The sequence below is a fragment of the Ursus americanus genome, chromosome 5 (genome assembly GCF_024610735.1).
Source record: "Ursus americanus isolate L20-20 chromosome 5, mUrsAme1.1.p, whole genome shotgun sequence".
Lineage (NCBI taxonomy): Eukaryota > Metazoa > Chordata > Mammalia > Carnivora > Ursidae > Ursus > Ursus americanus.
The window spans coordinates 2,953,797-2,975,120 of record NC_142131.1 but is presented as its reverse complement, the minus strand read 5'-3'; the positions used below and the strand labels follow the sequence as shown (position 1 = coordinate 2,975,120).

Below are 21,324 nucleotides of genomic sequence, written 5' to 3'. Positions count from 1 at the left end.
AAATGTAAAGGAACATATTAATTAAAACAAAAAAAGGATTGTTAATTTGAAGAGGCCCTACTTACACTATTGCCTACATTCAGATTGCCCATAAATATCAATCAGCAAGAAATTACTAAGTACTTTTATGTACTTAATACCATGCTTAGAAGAAATATAGAGAATTTCCCTGCCTATCAGGAAATTACCATCTTAATTTGGTAAAAGACAAGACCAGCGGCAGCAGATGAGCTAAATGTGTAAATGAGCTGCTAAATAGTACAGCGGGAAGCAAAGGAGTGGGGCTATTTAGTGTGTCTTTGATCTACAAGAGAAGGGAAGAAAAGTTGCCACCCAGGGCCTCTGTGTAGATAGCAAACATTAGTGACCAGCATCCATGATGTCACACTCGACTGTGATTCAGGGAAGCAACCCACAGCACAGAAATATACAAATTATAATAGCTTTAAAATTTGGAAAAGAGCTGGTAATTACTTTAACTAAATGGAGTATGAGATAGAACTGGAATATTTTAGCACTTACCAGATAGATTTGAACATGTTGCTTCAAAATTATGTTTTGGAACTCATTTGAGCTTCTTTGTGTGTTCTGGTTCTTAATGAAGCCGTTATTTTCATTTTTTAAAACGTGTGTGTGGCTTTTTTGTTTTCTTTGTTGTTGTTGTGTCTGTCTTTGTCATAAAAGCAGTACATAGCCCAGTGCTGAAAAGTAGAAATCCACACCTGAATAAAGGGGGAGAGGTATTTACGGGCAGGAGCCTACAAAGGTAACCATTTTTAACCCTTGGTTAAGTCCTCCATCACTGGGTGGTAGGCTTCTGACCTTTCAAGGGCAGTGATAACAACACTTGCTGGCGTTGAGGATTTCATGAAAAACAGTTCTGCATCAGGAACCAGTGCTCGCTTTCTGTATATTTTTTGTTTGCTTTGTTTTTTGTTTGTTGTGGGGTTTTTTGTTGTTTTTTTGTTTTGTTTGGGGGGGGTGGTTTGAGAAGTACTTTCACTTGTCCTGTGCTGCTTTCTTGGTGAAAAGTGCCAGTGGCTCTTTACTGGTGAACATTGGGGAGACTCTGTGAACTCTTCCGGTGGCCCTTTCTTCTCCTCACAGCAAGAAATAGATAGGAATTTGCCCAGCATTCTCACAAGCCTCCCTGCCTTCTTCCTTTCCTCCTTTATTCTCATTCTCTCTTCTTCCCTCCCTTCTTCTGCATCTAGTGTCATGGTCTTCCTCAGTGTGTCCCGTTACTGATGTGGGGACAGATATGGCAAGGAGCTGGCAGCCGGGGATGGACACAGCCCATAATTTTGGGTGAGCCAGTGATAACTTGGCTTCTGTTGGGTTTGTATCTTTCCAGGCCAGCAGACACTGGTTCGTGATGGGTCTCTGCTCAGTTTAGATGGAAGAGGTAGAGAGAGACCGAGATGTGAGTCTCTTCCTTGAGGCTGGTGGTCGTTAAATGCCGCTGGAGTCTGTGTATGAGTAGTTAAGTGGGTTGTGGATTTAGGGTGGAGCTTGCATTACATATGTAGAAAGTACTGCCATCTTGAACAGTTTGGGGAAAACACAGTTTGTAAATCTGGGTTTGTCTGTTGGCTCTTTATTTTAGATCTGGAATCTGGCACAGATATTTTTTGCCACATGATGCCCTTCTACAGCTATGACATCCCTCATACGTGCGGACCTGATCCTAAAATATGCTGCCAGTTTGATTTTAAACGGCTTCCCGGAGGCAGATTCGGTTGTCCCTGGGGAGTCCCCCCAGAAACAATACATCTTGGAAATGTCCAAAAGAGGTATGAAAATACGCATTTTGTTAAGGCGGCATCTCGGACAAAGCCCCAGCTCAGCTGCTCTTTGCTGAAGGGTTCAGTAGCCAGCATTATCCATGCTCAGGGTAATTATTCAGCCAGATCTAAAGCAACTTAAAAATGTCAGAGCTTCGACTGTGCCTTTTATGTGTTATAACTTAATGAAAAATGAACTACAGTTGATCACTATATTTGGAGAACCTATAACACTCTGTTATTACCCTCTCCTTTGCCCTCATTATGAAAGCCTTCTGCTGCGTTTGGTTGATCTCACATACTTTCGTTGATAATAAAACTTCTGGTCTCTATTGTATACATTGGTAAGAAAAGCAACCCAACTGCAAAAATACGTTTACTGAAATGGCACACATAAAGAGTATAATTATCTGTTCTTTTAATAACAATTTCAATAATAGTGGATGCTGCCCAGCTCTGATGAATACACTTTTTCGATCTTTCTGATTTTTTTGACTTACAGACAATTTTTAATTAGGAATATTTATACTTAAGGATATTTACTTAAATAAAAAAGGAATGAATCATTTTTAAGAAGAAAATTATGCTCATGATGGAAGCATCTCATTATACTAAGTTACCTATACTTCTCATTTGCATGCTTTTAAAGTTTAATTTCTTCACTTAAAAATTACTGGTGTATAATGCCTTTAAATAAAACATTGTATTGCAATATAAACCCACTCACCTCTGGCAGAAAAATGATACAGGCTTTTATTTTTTTAGATAGATTGTGTTATTTATTATCCACATGAGGAGATTTTTGAGAATGAGATGGGGAACTATAAACAGTTAAACTAGGATGACAGCCATAAATTTTGTAAACTACAACATTCATTAACTCTATTTTTAAGACTTTAAAATTTCTGGTTTCCGAAAACCTGCACTGCCTAGGTTCTTGTACATGTTATCCATAAAAATTTTTCAATAACATGATGGTAACACGAATGTAGGCATACTTTTAAACTCATTGTATTATTGTGTACATTAATTGTGTAACAATAATTATGTGCACTTTTTTTTTGCCATTTGTAAGTTTGATGGTTTCAGGGAACTCCACACTCATGTGACTTGCTAAGAAGAAGCTAGGCCTCCTGCCTTCCACAGGAGGGTTAAAATGGGCAAGGGTGAGGCAGGTCAGCAGTTATCAAGCACGGCTGCCCAAATCACCCAAGGAGCGTTCGAAAAATCTCCAGCCCAACAAAATGAGAATAGTGTGCCAGCATAGTCACCCCCCAGGTGGTTGCAAAGCACAGTGATAAAGCCTTTTAAAGTAAGATCTTTGCACTGTGCACTATCAAGTCTATTTATTTTAAAAATTGCTCCTTAAAAACAATGTGTGGAGAAGGTGAGATTGAGCCTCTCTGCCTTGTCAGTCCTTGTGGCCATAAAATATTCCATTGTGAGCCTCTCACTGTGGCACATGCAAAAGTATTTTAACATGGCAGCCTTCTTGAAGCCATAGATCCTTTCTAGCAAATCTGACTTTTATAGTTGTTTTGAAAAACTATCCAAGATTAGGGATCAACCTGGTTTCATTTTATTGGTTCCTGCACAGTGAAGATCAGTGAGGAGGAGTGAATAGTGTGCTTTCTGGGGTTAGGTTAGGCAGAGGAGAAGAACCCAGTTAGGCAGCGTAAGATGTTCTGTAGAGCAGGGGGTCAGAGATAGGGAATTTCTTTGAAGGTAGCCAAATGCTTCATCTGGGGACTCCCAGTGCACCAAAGACCTTGTGAGGCCCCTCTTTTTCTTTCTTGGTGGTGCTGAGAGTACCTGTATAAAGTGCATTATTGGGAAAAAAGCTATTTTGTGTAATCCTTTTGCTGTGTCCCATCGACACTTCAAAGATTGCCCCCCAGGAATATATCTTGTGCTCAGTCCGTTCCAGTGATTCTGCAAGTGGTTTCCAGGGACCTGGGGACATAGAGATAAAAGAATCTATTTAAAACTTACTTAGATTTTTTAAAAACTTCTTATAAGTCTTGAAATCTTAATTCTACTGGTGACTTCACATCCAGATATCACCTTCCTTTTTACTTTGTGATGAATGAAGATCAAACGCAGGCGTTCCAGCTTGGTGGCACCTGATTTTTAATACCCTAAAGAAAATGAGATTTAACCATAACGTACAGGTGATAAAATTGGTACTGTTTAGTTCTGTACGTTCCTCTACTTTGCAAATAAAGAATTACCATTCTTTATCAAGTTGCGTTTTTGTTCTCATACATTACATGTGGCATGATACAGGATGTTCTAGGGAATTGTTTTTTCTTGGTTCTAGTGAAGTTGACATTTCTAACCTGGTAGAAGTGAACAGCAAGTGGCTGCTGCCCTTCTTCAGATGTGCTGTTGGTCAGTTGATTTGGCATTCGTGTTCCGTATATTAGTAAATATCCGCTCTCTACCAGGTCGGATAGATTGGCCTCTTGGCTTTCCCGGTGTTGACACCTTCTGAGCAGGAGCTCGGGGGTTAGGACGGGTGCCGAATGGAAAAGTCACGTTGAATGTCTGTGATTTCTTTCCTCTTACGTGTCTTACGTATATACACACAAGATATGGAGTATCTGGTAGTAAACCTTGGCGTTCATTTAAAGGAGCGTTTATCCTCTGCTGTGCTGGTTGCCTAGGGGATCTGATTGGGTGCTCAGTCACAGTATATCTTCTATCTGTGATTTATAGGTTTGGTTTTTTTCTCTTTTTCATTTTTCTCTTATTAATCTCATTAAATGAGTGTTTTTAAATTATAAGTAATCTAAGATTATTTTGGTAAGTGTGGAATATTAGTAAATTATTAGTAAAAATTAAGTACTCTACTGAATGCTAATCTCAGAAAACTATGTTTTGTAAAAATATTATGGTTATATTTTGCTCGCCAAGTTATTTAATTTTGCTAATAATTTAATATTAGCAAGGCGATTTCAGAGACTATCGGTATAAAAAGATCACGTGAGATTCTAAGTTTAGTTAAATGTTTTTAATTCTATAAAATACTTCTTTCCATTATTATGTTCTTTGAGTTTCTTTCGTAAGTTTTATATTGTGAATTGGAACTTACTTCTCAATAATCCTTGAAATGAAAATTGGAATACTGGGTAAAAAGCACATTAGTCATTTATCACTAATTTCTTAAGCTTGGCATTGCAAACATAGAGAATTACTCTGAGTTCATCTGCTTATTTAATTTCATTTTTGTAAGCCATTCCTCTTAAAATAGTTTGTATTCCTAGACGTCCTCAAATGGTGCCCCAGTTCAGCATTCAGCAGTTCAACCCCAGAGGTTTTCTGCAGAATATTAGAATATGAAATATAAAAGCACATCAGCACATTTAGTATTTAGCTGACCTTTGGAGTCGCGGGTTAGATCTGAGGGAAGTAGAAACCAAAAAAGCTAATTCAACTCCAAAGCTTTATCCGTTGATCAGTACTGAGAAGGACACTGACAGATATCCAATTTATTGACGGCAGGTGTTAAGTGAGTTGTTTTTATTCCTTTTGAAGAGAAAATCAGGTTCTATAATTGGTTTCATTCAAACTATTACTTTTTTTATGTTTAATCAGGCAAGTTTAGATCAAATTAGAGAAAGGGATCTTAAGTCAAAGACAACTTCAAAGTTTATATAGATGAGAAATCCTTTTTGTCTTGTTGGACTCAGTTGTTTTAAAACACGGGCAGTCTGGGATCCAGTGTCTGTGGCGGGGCTTCAGGAGGCCGTTGATGTTCCCAGTAACTATATGTCAAAGTTGGTTTGTGACTTTATTTCTCTAAGGATAATCCGCTGGAAAACTGGATTTTTCTCTCTTGTAAGAATTTATGAATATACTTTTTTAAGATATAGTTATCCATTTGAGAGAGAGAGAGCAGAGGGAGAGGCAGAGGGAGAGGGAGTGAGAGTCCCAAGCAGACTGCGTTGAGCACAGGACCCAATGCAGGGCTTGATCTCATGACCCTGAGACCATGACTGGAGCTGAAACCAAGAGTCTGGATGCTCAACCAACTATGCCACCCAGGCGCCCCAGAATTTATGAATGTTGTAAATGGATGATGAAAATTACTATAGTAGTTTTTTATTTTTATTTATTTTTTTTATTTTTTTAAAGATTTTATTTATTTATTTGACAGAGATAGAGACAGCCAGAGAGAGAGGGAACACAAGCAGGGGGAGTGGGAGAGGAAGAAGCAGGCTCATAGCAGAGGAGCCTGATGTGGGGCTCGATCCCAGAACGCCGGGATCACGCCCTGAGCCGAAGGCAGGCGCTTAACCGCTGTGCCACCCAGGCGCCCCACTATAGTAGTTTTTAAAAAATCTGCCTTATAAATCATACTAACCTAGAATACAGGTAAACTATACAACAATTTCTTTTAACATAATACACTTTTTAATGAGATCCCCCTTGTCCTTTTCTTAATACTATTATTATTTTCTCTTTTTCTTTTGTAGGGCTGAGATGCTTTTAGATCAGTACCGAAAGAAGTCAAAGCTCTTCCGTACTACAGTTGTCCTGGCCCCACTAGGAGATGATTTTCGCTACTGTGAACGCACAGAATGGGATCATCAGTTTAAGAATTACCAGCTGCTTTTTGATTATATGAATTCTCATCCTGAGTATAATGTCAAGGTAATTTGAAAATATTTAATTATGATACTGTATTTGAAGTTGAGCCTTCATTATTAAATGAGGCTACAATACGGGGCCTTAGTTCCTTTGTCCCACATCCCAATATTTCCTAGAATGTGTAGTCCTTTTGGAAGAGTATAGTTCTTAAAGAGGAAAAATATCTAGTACTATAGTTGCATTTCTGAAGCTGTCCCTTTCCTCCCATTAAAGAGACGTTACTTTTAGATAGCTGTAAACATGCACCTACTAAGTTGTGATTTTCATTTTTCAGTGATGTCCTGTTTTTGTACCAGCATCGAAAGTTTGTTTCTCTCTGACGGTTGCACCCTTGTGATTCAGTCGTGTGACTGGCAGATGCAGATGAACATGTCATGAATTTTGCAATGAATGTCTTGTGTCCAGAGAATACATTAACATTTTTCTTAGTTGAGAAAACTTCCAAAATTAATCATTTGCGTGTAGTTCTTCCTCTTTTTTACCCCCCTTTTAGAAAATTTCTAACATACCCTAAAGTTTTGAGAACAACTTAAGTACCCTTCCCCTGACCCCCGCCTCTCCATATCCACAGCTCAGCTACCACATTGATCAACTCAAGGACAGTCCTCAGTGTCCTCTCTCACCCTCTCCCAGGATTACTTTGGAGGAAATAGTAGTTATGTGGTTCTGTAACCATTTCAGTATGTATCTAAACGATAAGGGCTCTGTTTAAAAGTGCAGTCATAATGCCATTATTACATCTAAAAAATTAACAATAATTCAGTATCATCATATATCTGGGTAGATTCAAATTTTCCTGATCACATACAGGCATTTTTTTTTTTTTTTTGGCAGATGTTTCTTGAGTCAGGATTCAAAGAAGAGTCATATTAGACCCTTTGTGAGAAAATTACCCAACGTGTTTATTATTTTCACATGCTAACCTATGAGACAGTAGAATATCTGTGGAAATACTATGGAAAGGAAGCAATGTTACTGTTTAGGAAATTAGAAAGCTGATAATAGGCCACATTTTATGTAGGGAGAATTCAAGTTTATTAAGTAAATGTAAATACTATCAAATAGATAAATAAACTTAAATAGAATGCCAAGTGTATTCAGGATACTTAAACAACTGAATTTCTACCAGATTATGAACTCAGCGCATCAGGTCTGTGTTTATTTTATTTCATTTTTTTTAATGATTTTTTATTATATTATGTTAGTCACCGTACAGTACATCCCCGGTTTCCGATGTAAGGCTCGATGATTGATTAGTTGTGTATAACACCCAGTGCACCATGCAATACGTGCCCTCCTTACTACCCATCACCGGTCTATCCCATTCCCCCACCCCCCTCCCCTGTGAGGCCCTCAGTTTGTTTCTCATAGTCCATAGTCTCTCATGTTTCATTCCCCCTTCTGATTACCCCCCCTTTCTTTATCCCTTTCTTCCCCTACCGATCATCCTAGTTCTTATATTCCGTAGATGAGAGAAATCATATGATAGTTGTCTTTCTCTGCTTGACTTATTTCACTTAGCATTATCTCCTCCAGTGCCGTCCATGTTGTAGCAAATGTTGAGAACTCATTCTTTCTGATAGCTGAGTAATACGCCATTGTATATATGGACCACAACTTCTTAATCCAGTCATCTGTTGAAGGGCGTCTCGGCTCCTTCCACGATTTAGGTATTGTGAACATTGCTGCTATGAACATTGGGGTGCATGTGGCCCTTCTCTTCACTACGTCTGTATTTTTGGGGTAAATACCCAGTAGTGCAATGGCTGGATCATAGGGTAGCTCAATTTTTAACTTTTTAAGGGACCTCCACACTGTTTTCCAGAGTGGCTGTACCAACTTGCATTCCCACCAACAATGTAGGAGGGATCCCCTTTCTCCACATCCTCTCCAACAATTGTTGTTTCTTGCCTTGTCTATTTTTGCCATTCTAACTAGCGTAAGGTGGTATCTCAGTGTGGTTTTGATTTGAATTTCCCTGATGGCTAATGATTTTGAACATTTTTTCATGTGTCTGTTAGCCATTTGTATGTCTTCATTGGAAAAGTGTCTGTTCATATCTTCTGCCCATTTTTTGATTTGTTTATTTGTTTCTCGTGTATTGAGTTTGAGAAGTTCTTTGTAGATCTTGGATACCAGTCCTTTATCTGTAGTGTCATTTGCAAATATCTTCTCCCATTCCGTGGGCTGCCTCTTAGTTTTTCTGACTGTTTCCTTGGCTGTGCAGAAACTTTTAATCTTGATGAAGTCCCATAAATTCATTTTATCTTTTGTTTCTCTTGCCTTTGGGGATGTGTCATGAAAAAGGTTGCTTTGGCTGATGTCGTAGAGGTTGCTGCCTATGTTCTCCTCTAGAATTTTGATGGATTCTTGTCTCACATCGAGGTCTTTCATCCATTTGGAGTTTATTTTTGTGTATGGTGTGGGAGAGTGGTCAAGTTTCATTCTTTTGCATGTAGCTGTCCAATTTTCCCAGCACCATTTATTGAAGAGACTGTCTTTTTCCCACCGGATGTTTTTTCCTGCTTTATCAAATATTAGTTGCCCAAAGAGCCGAGGGTCCATTTCTGGGCTCTCTATTCTGTTCCATTGGTCTATGTGTCTGTTTTTGTGCCAGTACCACGCTGTCTTTGTGATCACAGCTTTGTAGTACAGCCCGAAATCCGGCATTGTGATGCCCCCAGCTTTGTTTTTCCTTTTCAACAGTTCCTTGGAGATTCGGGGCCTTTTCTGTTTCCATACAAATTTAAGGACTATTTGTTCCAGTTCTTTGAAAAATGTCCTCGGTATTTTGATCGGGATAGCACTGAAAGTGTAGATTACTCTGGGTAGCATGGACATTTTAACTATGTTAATTCTTCCGATCCATGAGCATGGAATATCTTTCCATCTTTTTATGTCTTCCTCAATGTCTTTCAAGAGTGATTTATAGTTTCTAGACTATAGGTCCTTTACGTCTCTGGTTAAGTTAATTCCAAGGTAACGTATGCTTTTTGGTGCTATTGTAAATGGGATGGATTCCCTAATTTCTCTTTCTTCGGTCTCGTTATTCGTGTATAGAAATGCAACTGATTTCTGAGCATTGATTTTGTATCCCGCCACGTTACTGAATTGCTCTATAACTTCTAATAGTTTGGGAGTGGCTTCTTTTGGGTTTTCCATATAGAGTATCATGTCATCTGCGAAGAGAGACATTTTGACTTCTTCTTTGCCGATTTGAATACCTTTGATCCCTTTTTGTCGTCTGATTGCTGTTGCAAGGACTTCTAGTGCTATGTTGAATAATAGTGGCGAGAGTGGGCATCCTTGTCGAGTTCCTGATCTTAAGGGAAAGGCTTCCAGCTTTTCCCCATTGAGAATAATATTTGCAGTAGGCTTTTCGTAGATGGCTTTTATGAGATTGAGAAATGTACCTTCTATTCCTACACTCTGAAGGGTTTTAATCAGGAAAGGATTCTGTATTTTGTCAAATGCTTTTTTGGCATCGATTGAGAGGATTATATGGTTCCTGAGTCTTTTCTTGTTGATATGATGTATCACGCTGATTGATTTGCGAATATTGAACCACGCTTGCATCCCAGGTATGAATCCCACTTGATCGTGACGGATAATCCTTTTAATGTACTGTTGGATTCTATTAGCAAGTATCTTGTTGAGGATTTTGGCATCCATATTCATTAGGGAGATCGGTCTGTAATTCTCCTTTTGAGGGGGTCTTTGCCTGGTTTGGGGATCAAGGTAATATTGGCCTCATAGAATGAGTTTGGTAGCTTTCCTTCTGTTTCTATTTTTTGAAATAGCTTTAGGAGAATAAGTATTATTTCTTCTTTGAATGTTTGGTAGAATTCCCCAGGAAAACCGTCCGGGCCTGGAGTTTTGTTATTTGGAAGGTTGTTTATCACTGACTCAATTTCTTCATAATTAATTGGCCTGTTTAAGAAATCAATTTCTTCCTTTTTCAATCTTGGTAGTTTATAGGTTTCCAGGAAGGATTCCATCTCTTCCAGATTGCTTAGTTTATTGGCATATAGCTGTTGATAAAAATTTCTAATAATCCTTCCAATTTCAATGGTGTTCGTCGTGACCTCTCCCTTTTCATTCATAATTTTAATAATCTGGGTCCTTTCTCTTTTCTTTTGGATAAGTGTTGCCAGTGGTCTGTCAATTTTATTGATTCTCTCAAAGAACCAGCTTCTAGTCCTGTTGATCTGCTCTACTGTACTTCTGGTTTCTGCTTGATTGATTTCAGCTCTAATTTTGGTCAACTGCTTCCTCGTGAGTGGATTAGGCCTGTCCCTCTGTTGCTGTTCCAGCTTCTTGAGGTGAGAATATAAAAACTGCATTTTAGATTTTTCTATTCTTTTGAGTGAGGCTTGGATGGCTATGTATTTCCCCCTTAGGACTGCCTTTGCAGTATCCCATAGTTTTTGGACCATTGTGTTTTCATTCTCGTTGGTCTCCTATTTCCTTCTTTGCCCGGTAGGGCAATTTTTAAAGTAACTTTAATAATTGAAGTATCACTTACATAGGAGATGTGCACAAACCGTTAAATGTACAGAGAATTTTTTGAGTTAAAAAACCTCATGTAACTGCTGTCCAGTTTAAGACAGAACATTTTTGGCATCCCAAAAGAGTCCTTCAGAGCATTGCCAAATCTCACAAAAGTAACCTTATTTTCCCTTCTGTCATCATGATTAGTGTCGTTTCTTTGGAAATGATATAAGAGGGGAATCTTCAGTATGTGTTACTTTGTGTCTGGCTTTCCTTGCTCCAAGTTATATTTGCAAGATTCATCTGTGTTGTTGCATGTAGCAGTATATTCATTTTTTTAAAGATTTTATTTATTTATTTTGGGGGGGAAGTGCGAGCGGGGGGAGGGGCAGAGGGAGAGGAAAGAGAGACTCTCAAGCCAACTGCGCGCTGAGTGCAGAGCCGAACGTGCAGCTCAGTCTCACGACCCCGAGATCATGACCTGAGCCAAAATCAAGAGTTGGATGCTTAACCAGCTGAGCCACCCTGGTGCCCCACAGTATATTCATTTTTAATGCTGTATATTATCTTCAGTATCCATTTGATAAATATGCCACAATTTGTCCATTGTATTATTGATGGACACTTGGGTTATTTCCAGTTTTTATCTATTACAGATAAAGCCATTTTGAATATTTTGTGCATGGTTTTATATACATGTATGTGAATTTATGTGGGTATAAAATGGGATGGAGATTTTGGTCATATGCACATGTTCAACTTCAGTAGATATTGCCAAACGGTATCCCAAAATAAATGCACTAGTCATTGCATTGTATGACAATTTCAGTTGCTGTACTTCCTTACTCAAATATTTTATTGTTAGGATTTTTTTTTGTCTTTATATTTTTATGATCGATGTGATGGTTTTATTCTATATTTCCCTGGTAGTTAATGAGTTGAACCTCTTTTCATAAGTTTATTGCCTTTTAGGTTATCCTCTATTGTGAAGAGACTATTTAAATCTTTTGATGACTTTTCCTTAAATTGGGTTGTCTGTCTTTTTGTGCCATTTATAGCTCTTTTATATATTTTGGTTTGAGTCTTTCTTCAGATAAAAGTTATGCAAATATTGTCTCCCACTATGTAAGCCTGTTTCTTAATTTCTTTCTTAATGCTATCTTTTGATAAATGGAAATTCTTCATTTTAATTAAATCTAATATAACAGTATTTTCCTTTATGGTTAGTGCTGTCGTATTCTGCTTAAGAGATTTTTGTTTCTACCCCATAGTTGTGAAAATACACTTCTCATGAAGCTGTCATCCAGAAGCTTTATTGTTTTACCTTCAATATTTAGGTCTGTAATCTATTTGGAATTGATTTTTTTGTGTGAATTGTATTCAGATAGGGATCAAGTTACATATTTGCCCATATGGATATCTACCACCATTTATTGAAAAGACCAGTTTGCCCACTTACTGCAGCGTCATCTTTGTCATTAATTATGAGTAAAACTATTTGTGTGGATCTTATATAGACTCTATTCAATTTTGTCTCTTTGATTAATCTCATACTGTCTTAATTACTATAGTTTTAGAATAGATCTTAATGTCTAATAGCTTAAGTCTTCTAATTTTGTTTTCCTTCTCAAGATTGCATTGGTTTTCTTTATAGTTCTGTATAGGCTTAGGATCAACTTTTAAATTCCTACCAAAAAAAAAAAAAAAAAGAAATAGTTGGAATTTTGATTGGGATTGCAATGAACCTATAGATCAATTTGAGTATAATTAACTTCTTTACAAATATTAGGCCATCCATGAACATGGTATATTCCATGTATAAAAATACAGTTGACATTTGCATTCTAACCTTGTACCTAGTAACCTTCATGCATTTCCTTTCTTTCTGGAATTTTTGTCACTCAAGTGTTGGCTGCTTGGATTGCCTTTAGATATCTTCAAACAAAAGCTTTTTTTCCCCTCTCTGTTGTTTATCTAGTTACATCCATTCTCTGTAGAATGTTTGAAGTTATTTTGTCCAAGCCATATGGTTCAGTTTAGTATTATTTTCTTTTAATGAAAGGAAAAACAAAAGTAAGCAATTGAATTTAGATGGCTAAATGACACTGTACCAGCCAAGACAGTCAGTTTGCTATTGGTCATCACTTATTTAACAATTTAGGTACTTTTTCTCATATGTTGTTCTGATAGAGAAGTTTGATTATGTTTAAGATTAAGGTTATGTGAAACATATAATTTGTTGCCTTTTAAAGTAAGAAACATTTACCTTTTTTTTGATTATTTGGAATATGTACTTTATTTGAGCTACCAAGAGACTGTCAAAAAATTTACTCTTAAATAATTTCTTTGGAAGCTACTCTAGCATAGATACAGGATTGTATGTCAGTCCTATGAGATTGAATTAAGTTTGTGAGATCAGTTACATAAACTTTGCCCTGGGAAATTGCCTTGAAGGAAATATTTTCACCTTGGCTAATACCAAAAAATAATTAAAATATTTTAAAAAGGTATACTTTGTTGTTAATATTAGCTCTGTAGCATGCCGCAGTTTCCTAAAATCTGAAACTGAAGAGGATTTTGTTATCTCACATCACAGAAATCCCTTTTTATATAGATGAGAAAGTGAGGCTCAGAAATTTAGATTGTTGAATATTTTGATACTTTTATCAGTATATTTCCCTGAGCTTATCTGTACCTACTGGGCCTCAAGTTAATGCTGTATTTCTTTGTATTGGTGACCCTCATGGTTAAATACACACACTTACATTCTGCTTCTTAGAATGTGTTAAGTGAGTAATAAATAACTTAATTTTTGAGTACTTACTATTTCCTATTAACTTTTTTTTTTTTTTTAGACAGAGAGCGCACATGGGGTGGGGAGGAATGGGAAGAGGGAGAGAGAATTTTTTTTTTTTTTTAAGATTTTATTTATTCATTTGACAGAGATAGAGACAGCCAGTGAGAGAGGGAACACAAGCAGGGGGAGTGGGAGAGGAAGAAGCAGGCTCATAGCGGAGGAGCCTGATGTGGGGCTCGATCCCAGAACGCCGGGATCACGCCCTGAGCCGAAGGCAGACGCTTAACCGCTGTGCCACCCAGGTGCCCCAGGGAGAGAGAATCTTAAGTAGACTCCATGCCCAACACAGAGCCCAGTGCAGGGCTTGATCTTATGACCCCAAGATCACGAACTGAACTGAAATCAAGAGTGAGATGCTTACCTGACTGAGCCATCAAGGCACCCCTGCTATTAACTTTTTAAAGTGCTTCACTTTAGTTAACTTATTTAATTCTATGAATAGCTTCTGGGGGGTACTAAAATTATTCCCATTATAGATGAGGAAACTGAGGCACAAATAGATTAACTTGCCCAGGACACATTGTATTTGGTGAAGCCAAGATAAGACTGGGTAATATTGTTGAAAATTACTTTTCTGTGATGTAAACATAAGGATTTAGAAATAATCATCTATTTTGCTGTTATAAAATTTATTGTGTCACAGGTACATGATGATAACTTATATTTATCTTACTAATATTGTGTTTCCAGCTGAAATTTTGCCTTTGCAATAGAAAAATGATAGCTAAAACTTATGCCATTATTTCCCAGTTGTGTTTCTAAGCATTTTACTTAGAACTCTATTAGCTGTAACACAGAGACAATATATCAATATGCTCAAAACCACGTAAGTGGTAGAGACGGAGTTCATACCCAGCTGTCCGGATCCAAGTTCTGTGCTGTTCTTAACCACTCTTCTAGAGTGCTACTCACTGTTTTTAACTACTCTTAATTATTTTTCTGCCACTGAATCAAAATAGCTTTTAGTATCTTTGTGTGTGTGTGTGTGTGTGTGTGTGTGTGGTAGAAAAAACAAAAATAGCCATCTTACCGTTATTCAGAGAAATGCATTCCCTGTTAAATTCTCTGTTTATCTCTAAAAACACTGCCTTTTAATATCTGTTTACATGGTCTGCTATAATACTTCTTTTTTCCTTTGATTTATGGAATAGCTTGGGCTCATAAAAATGGATTTATGTTCTGGTAATTTAAATCATTAGTCAAAAGACTTTTTCGTTTGAGCAGTCAACCTTGCAGTTCTTGTCACTCTTTGTGTTTTACTTCTATTCAATGTTACCTGCTGGTAGAAAAAGTCCATTTTTTTAATGACCTGCTGTTCTTGAAGTCTCCCTTATGAGAGCTCAACCTAGGGGGACAGGGAGGCCAGGGGAGTGTATGTGCATATGACATAGGAAAAATACTTTAATGGTTAACCAAACTGTTATGTAAATATTTTATTTTTGCTGCTTCCTCCCATCTTTTATTCATCTCTGAATTATTCTATTCCCTGACCCTTGCACAGTTTGAAATTCTGGAGATTTGTAAGGAGTTTTCAGATCCACAGATTTGTATATCTAAGTAGTTCTTCCAACCCCTTAGGTGTATAAGTTTTATTTTAGTTTAATTTGGGCCCCGATGCAAGTGAAACAGTTACTGTGTATTTTTCCTCCTGCTTTTGAGTTTTGTAAAATCTGAGCTAGATTTTCATCTTAACTTGGAAGCGCATCTTAAATATTTATTATTAACTTTTCCTTTCAGTGCTAGAGGTAATTTTAAGCTAGAGATGAATAATTTAAGTGTCACTTTTTTAAAATTAGATACAGTTTGGGACTTTATCGGATTATTTTGATGCACTGGATAAAGAAGATGTAACCATTGGAAAGAATAGCCAATCAACGTTCCCAGTTCTAAGTGGAGATTTTTTCACTTATGCCGACCGGGATGATCATTACTGGAGTGGCTACTTTACATCCAGACCCTTTTACAAACGAATGGATAGGATATTGGAATCCCATTTAAGGTACATTTATGTTTAGATAGCTACATTAATTATTCACCTCTTTTTTGTGATCATAGCCTTTTTGTAGAGTTTTGCATAACATGCAACATTTATGCAGTGTTAGGATGTGTTTAATGTAATTGTGAAATTGTAATGCAATCGAAAATATGTCTCCATTGCATAACCAGATTATTACATGGGTTTTTGTTCTGAAAGGAAAAGCAGTTTATGTAATTAGACTTTCTCCTGTATTTTATGTTTTGTATGTTTCTAATTAATTACTGGTGTTGTTTGCACACCATGATAACATCCAGTGGCATCGTCATGTTGTGTCTGCAGGTCAGTAATCAGACAGACTAAGTTGTTGGAAACGAGTAAGGGTCACAAGGAACAAATAGGGCCTCTCTGTGGCCAAAATGTGGGCCTCAAGGTACATAATCTAAAACTAATGTATTTTGTATGCGGAAGAACTTTAGAGACTCCACCTCAGTTCTCACTTACTTGAAACATATTTCTATAGGTGTGATTTTCTGCTTGTAGAAGAACAAAACTTGAAAGACAAGAGAACTGATGGCGGCAGAGTGGCTGAAAAAGTGTACTGACAGGGAAAAGGCAGAAAAGTCCGTAGAAAACAAAACACTCTAGACCAGCGTTGTCCAACAGAACTCTCTACAGTGGTAGAAATCTTCTGTATCTGTTTTCTGCTTTGTTCACTATGGTAGCCACTTGCCATGTTTAACTGTTGAGCACTTGAAATGTGACCAGTGTGGCTGAGGAACTGAACTCTTAATTTCCTTTAATTTTAGTTTATTTAAGTGTAAATAACCACACATGGCTAGTAGCTATCATAGTGGGTTTTGTTGCTTTTTGGTAAAGATGAACCACCCCAGGGACTCCTGGGGCTCTTTCTATGTGTGTCTGGGGCTCTTTCTATGTGTGTGTAGCCTTGAAGTTTAATTCTTTTTCATGATAAGTTCACTTTCAACTTAGTTCAGATCATGAATTCATGATGATTAGTTTTCATGTTGAATCTCAGTATTAAAAATAAAAAGTCGTCTCATACCCACCTTCTTCTGTGTACTGATAGAAACGGTACATTTTGGAAAGCCCTTTTATAAAAATCATGAATTTCTCCAAGAGTGTACTTTGGTATAGTAGTGTGTTTATTTGTTTGTTTGTTTTATTTTTACTGTTTCCATGCTGTTACCATTATTTCAAAAGCCTAATCTTTGACTGTTTTTTTGGGATATTCACAAATGTGCCGGATGGACACATACTATTGTATTTATAATGAAATAGTGTTTCTATGTTAGAAAGATTTATGCATTCTTGCCTAATAGAATATTAATTATCTATTATGTTATTCTAAACTACCTATGATAAAAACAGAAAGTACTAAGTAATGTGGAGATTTTTTTGGACCACTGCATTTTTTTTAAAGTGTCAACTATTTTTTAGTGACAAAGAGTTACGAATATTTATTCAATCTTAATTTATTGAACATATATAAGGTGAAGTACTTAGTGCGAGTAATAATATATTTTGAAAATTCTGCTTTAAAACAAAATAAAACAACAAAAAGCTATATAATTATGAATTTCAAGATGTAATCAACTTATTTGAAAATAAGTTTATTGTGTGATAATAGATATTTCATCTTAATGCTCATTTATAAAACATTTGAATAGAAGAGTATAGAGAAGAAACTAATTTTTAAATCCCATTTTTAAATTTTGGGATATCTATATGTATGTACTCTTTGCAAAGCCAGGAGTATGTGCTATGGATGTATATAAACATATATACACAATTTCCTTAATTCAAGTTTAGTGCTTCTCCTGCCATGAATTTCAGAAGGGTTAGACTTTAAAGGCAGAGATTATTTAGTATCCTTTAATTATTTAAAAATTTAAAAGAGTTCTTTTTTTTTTAAGTACTTCAAACTTCTCCTTTTTCCTTATATTGTGATACATTTTCAAGCTGCTTTGGTTTTCTTTCCATCCTCCTTAATACGTTTGGCATGAAGAACCTTCTTACATTTTTTACTTCATCAAGTTGTATCTCTTTTTAAAGAACTTCTTTTGAAACCTGTCTTGAACCATATCCTCAGATGAAAAAAATAAAGCGTGAAAATAAGTCCCTATATTCTTGCTCAGAAACTATTCTTAAGCCGAAGTGTTTTATTCTTTAAAATAAATGAGAAACGACAGCATATGTTTTATCACCTTTCAGTTTATATTGTTACATTCCCACTAGTTGTTGCATGTTCTCATTCAGCACGGAAACTAGCTGTTGTCATGAGCTGTCAGGCCATCGCTTCTGCCTCTCCTTCACTGTTAGGCTCCCACTCATGTGACCATCTCCACACCGTCTCTCCTTTAATGTACATATGTGAGAGTGAGTGGCTTTCTGGTGATGAAGCTCTTGGTATGTGTCTGTGATGATCTTGGAGAGAAGAAAGGACAGAAACCATTATCTACTTCTTACTGCTGTGTTGAGCTATTTTTTTTCACTATGTTATACATAAGTAAACCTATCTCACTGCCAGTGGGTACTGGCTTCTTTCCAGGACCATCTAGAACAAGGGCCCTTTATATCAATTTAGACATGATGTTCTCTGATAATTGATAATTTAGATATATTAGGTGAAGACCTTGATGGTTTTATAAGAATGCTTATTATCAACATCTTTTTTATAAATTGTGTTGAAATTGTGGATTTAAAAAAAAATGCATTTGAAAATGTATCAGTACCACATATTTTAAATAGTAAACGTTTGTTTTGAAACAAGAATTAATGACTGTTTTATGCAATTAGGGCTGCTGAAATTCTTTACTATTTCGCCCTGAAACAAGCTCAGAAATACAAGATAAGTAAATTTCTTTCATCATCCCATTACATGGCACTGACAGAAGCCAGAAGAAATTTGGGACTGTTTCAACATCATGATGCTATCACAGGAACTGCAAAAGATTGGGTGGTTGTGGATTATGGTACCAGGTAATATAATTATTAAAAAGTGATTATAAAACATTTTTTTTTAAATTTTGGGTCATAGGCTTTTATCTTTGATGAAGTTGTTAATGTACATCAGACCATATCAACAATGACACCCCTTGTAAGTATTGCTGTAGAAAAACAACAATCAGTATTCAAAGCATTTTTCAAGAATTCTATTGACAGTGTACTAGCTGTCCTAACTTTTTATTGCAGTGCATTTCTGCAAATGGAGTAGTAAAACATTATTATAAAGCTGATTCTGTTTTCTCCCAAGTATAGTGTGGTATTTGGGGTTACCATGTTGACCAAGGAGTTGGTATCAGGTAAATGATAGCTACAATCCAAGGAGATAAAGAGCCATACTTGATTGTATAGCAGCTTAATTTAGTCCTATTTCAGATCCAGTTGTTCTCAGATACCTCTTTTTTTTTTTTTAAGAGAGATATTGACAAAAAAAGAATCAGCCTAGAGGATAGCCAGGAAGTAGAAGAACCTAGAAACCTTGACATATATGGATGATACAAGGAATTGGGATGAGAAGGGTTGGCCTGGGTATTGATATCAAAGCCAGCTTCAACTCTTGGAAGGTGAGATGAGTGAGGGAGAGGAAGCTCAGTTATGTTCACATGGCAGAATTGGAAACAGTGATTTGGCTTTTGGTTGGACCAGCAGGAGACTTTGTAAATACTGCTTCCCACTAATCAAAAGGCTTAACCTTTGTGATAGTGAGATTTCCATCATCATGCCCTAGTTTGGGTAACCATTCGTTCGGATCAGTGTAGAGCAGATTCCTATGTTGGCGAAGGAGTTTTGACTATTGTTTCATTATGGTTTAGTTATTTCTTCCAGATTTTTTTCCTATCAATAATGGTGTACTTCGATAATATTTTAAAATTGTTAAAATATACTCTTTCTTATAATACAGATTTAAAAAGTGAATCTCCTTTTTTAATAAATGTTTCCTCCCATATGTGAAAAGTGTATACAGCACATAAAGTCAACATTACAGATTGATCCACAACTGATATCACTTATCATAATAAGTGTTAATTAAAATTTTAGTTACAGTATTTTGACTGCCTTTCTAGATATTTGAAAAACAAATTCTTGAGGTTTCATAAGTTGACTTGAGTCCTTGAAAATATATTCATGGTAGTATCTCGAGTATCTTCTTAGTTTTCTTTTGGCGAATGTATTTGGCATCTGTTGAGGTTGAGCTGGGCTTAAAATGGAAAACACTCATTGGCTGATAATGATAATTGGTTTTTCTCCCACAGAAGGCATTTTTGAAAATAAGGTCGGATCCTCCATTTTTTCCTTCTCACCTGCTCCTGTCTTCTTGGTTTATTGAGAGTTTAAAAGTGAAGCTTAGGTTAAGAAAAGAATTCCACGGAGAAAATGAAGAAGTCATTCTCCTACACTGTCTACTTCTCTTGCTGTCTTATTGAAAGAGACTTGGGTATAGGTCATTGAGTTTTTGCAACTGAACATTTTCTGTCTCATAACCTTTCCAGAAGGCCTGTCATTAGTTCCTCCATATGTTTGGTTATGCTTTTAGCTTATAAAAACATCACCATACAAAATTGCATCTTAGAGAAAAAAGACAATAATTCTCAAATTGTACTTGACATTTGTGAATTTGCTTTGCGAGCACTTCACACTTCATTGAAAAGTCATACACAATTATCAAGTCATTAGCATAGACATTTTAAGTAGGAAATTTCAAAACACAAGTTAGAGAGTTATAAACAAAGAGGCAGCTAGCATTGGGTGTTCTCTTGTTCTTAGACTGTTGACTGTTTATTCAGATGTTGGCAGAAGTGTCCCTGTGAACAAGTGTATGAGTTAAGGATTGCATTTGGCTGCTAGTAATAGCAACTTGAAATGGAACAGATCCTATCCTACTTACTTTTACGTCATGGGGAAGAAGTCTGCATGTCCCCAGTTCAGGTATAGCAGCTCCACAGCGCCAGCAGGGGTCCAGACCCTTCTAGCTTTCTCTTCTGTCATCTAAAGGTGATTCTGCTCTCAAAAATAGATTAAATGTTTATGTAATTATCACCTGGAGAGCAAGAATACATCATGGCTATTTGAAGGTTAATTCTAATCATGGCATAAAAAAATGAATTAGACTGGGACAGTGCCTGTGATGGATGTTCATCCTTAAAGTGGATAATGGGGCCACGTGCAAGAGAAGACATGGTAATCAGCTACTGAAAGATTTAGAATTCTGCCAATTTCTATGTTGTGATTAAGGTAGGTAGAAGAAAAAAATGAACAAAGGGTAAGTGTGAGGGCCCAAACGTATAGCTCAAACTACTCACTGACTGACAAACCTGGTAGTATCTGCTTTAAACAGTAGTAATGATAACAAAGTAGAGAACTGTGATTTCGAAGTGATGGTCCCTGAACTGTTCAGTGATACTAGGATACGGACATGTTAGGAAATTAGAGGCTCTGGGAAATCCCACAATGATGAAATGTTGAAACATTACAATTTTGCTTTACCCACTGTTTCCCAAACTTATTTACTGTGTTTAATCTTGTTTTGCTTTAAACAA

At 36.6% G+C, this 21,324-nt stretch overlaps 1 protein-coding gene across 1 annotated transcript in view; it reads left to right on the top strand.

Moving 5' to 3' along the window:
• Positions 1–21,324, top strand: part of MAN2A1 (mannosidase alpha class 2A member 1) — a 171,177-nt gene that overhangs the window by 73,129 nt on the left and 76,724 nt on the right. Inside the window, exons 7-10 of the mRNA XM_045808255.2 lie at positions 1,607–1,793; positions 6,263–6,440; positions 15,582–15,784; positions 18,581–18,763. Of these exons, the coding sequence (XP_045664211.1) occupies positions 1,607–1,793; positions 6,263–6,440; positions 15,582–15,784; positions 18,581–18,763 (751 nt within the window). The remainder of the gene's footprint in view (positions 1–1,606; positions 1,794–6,262; positions 6,441–15,581; positions 15,785–18,580; positions 18,764–21,324) is intronic.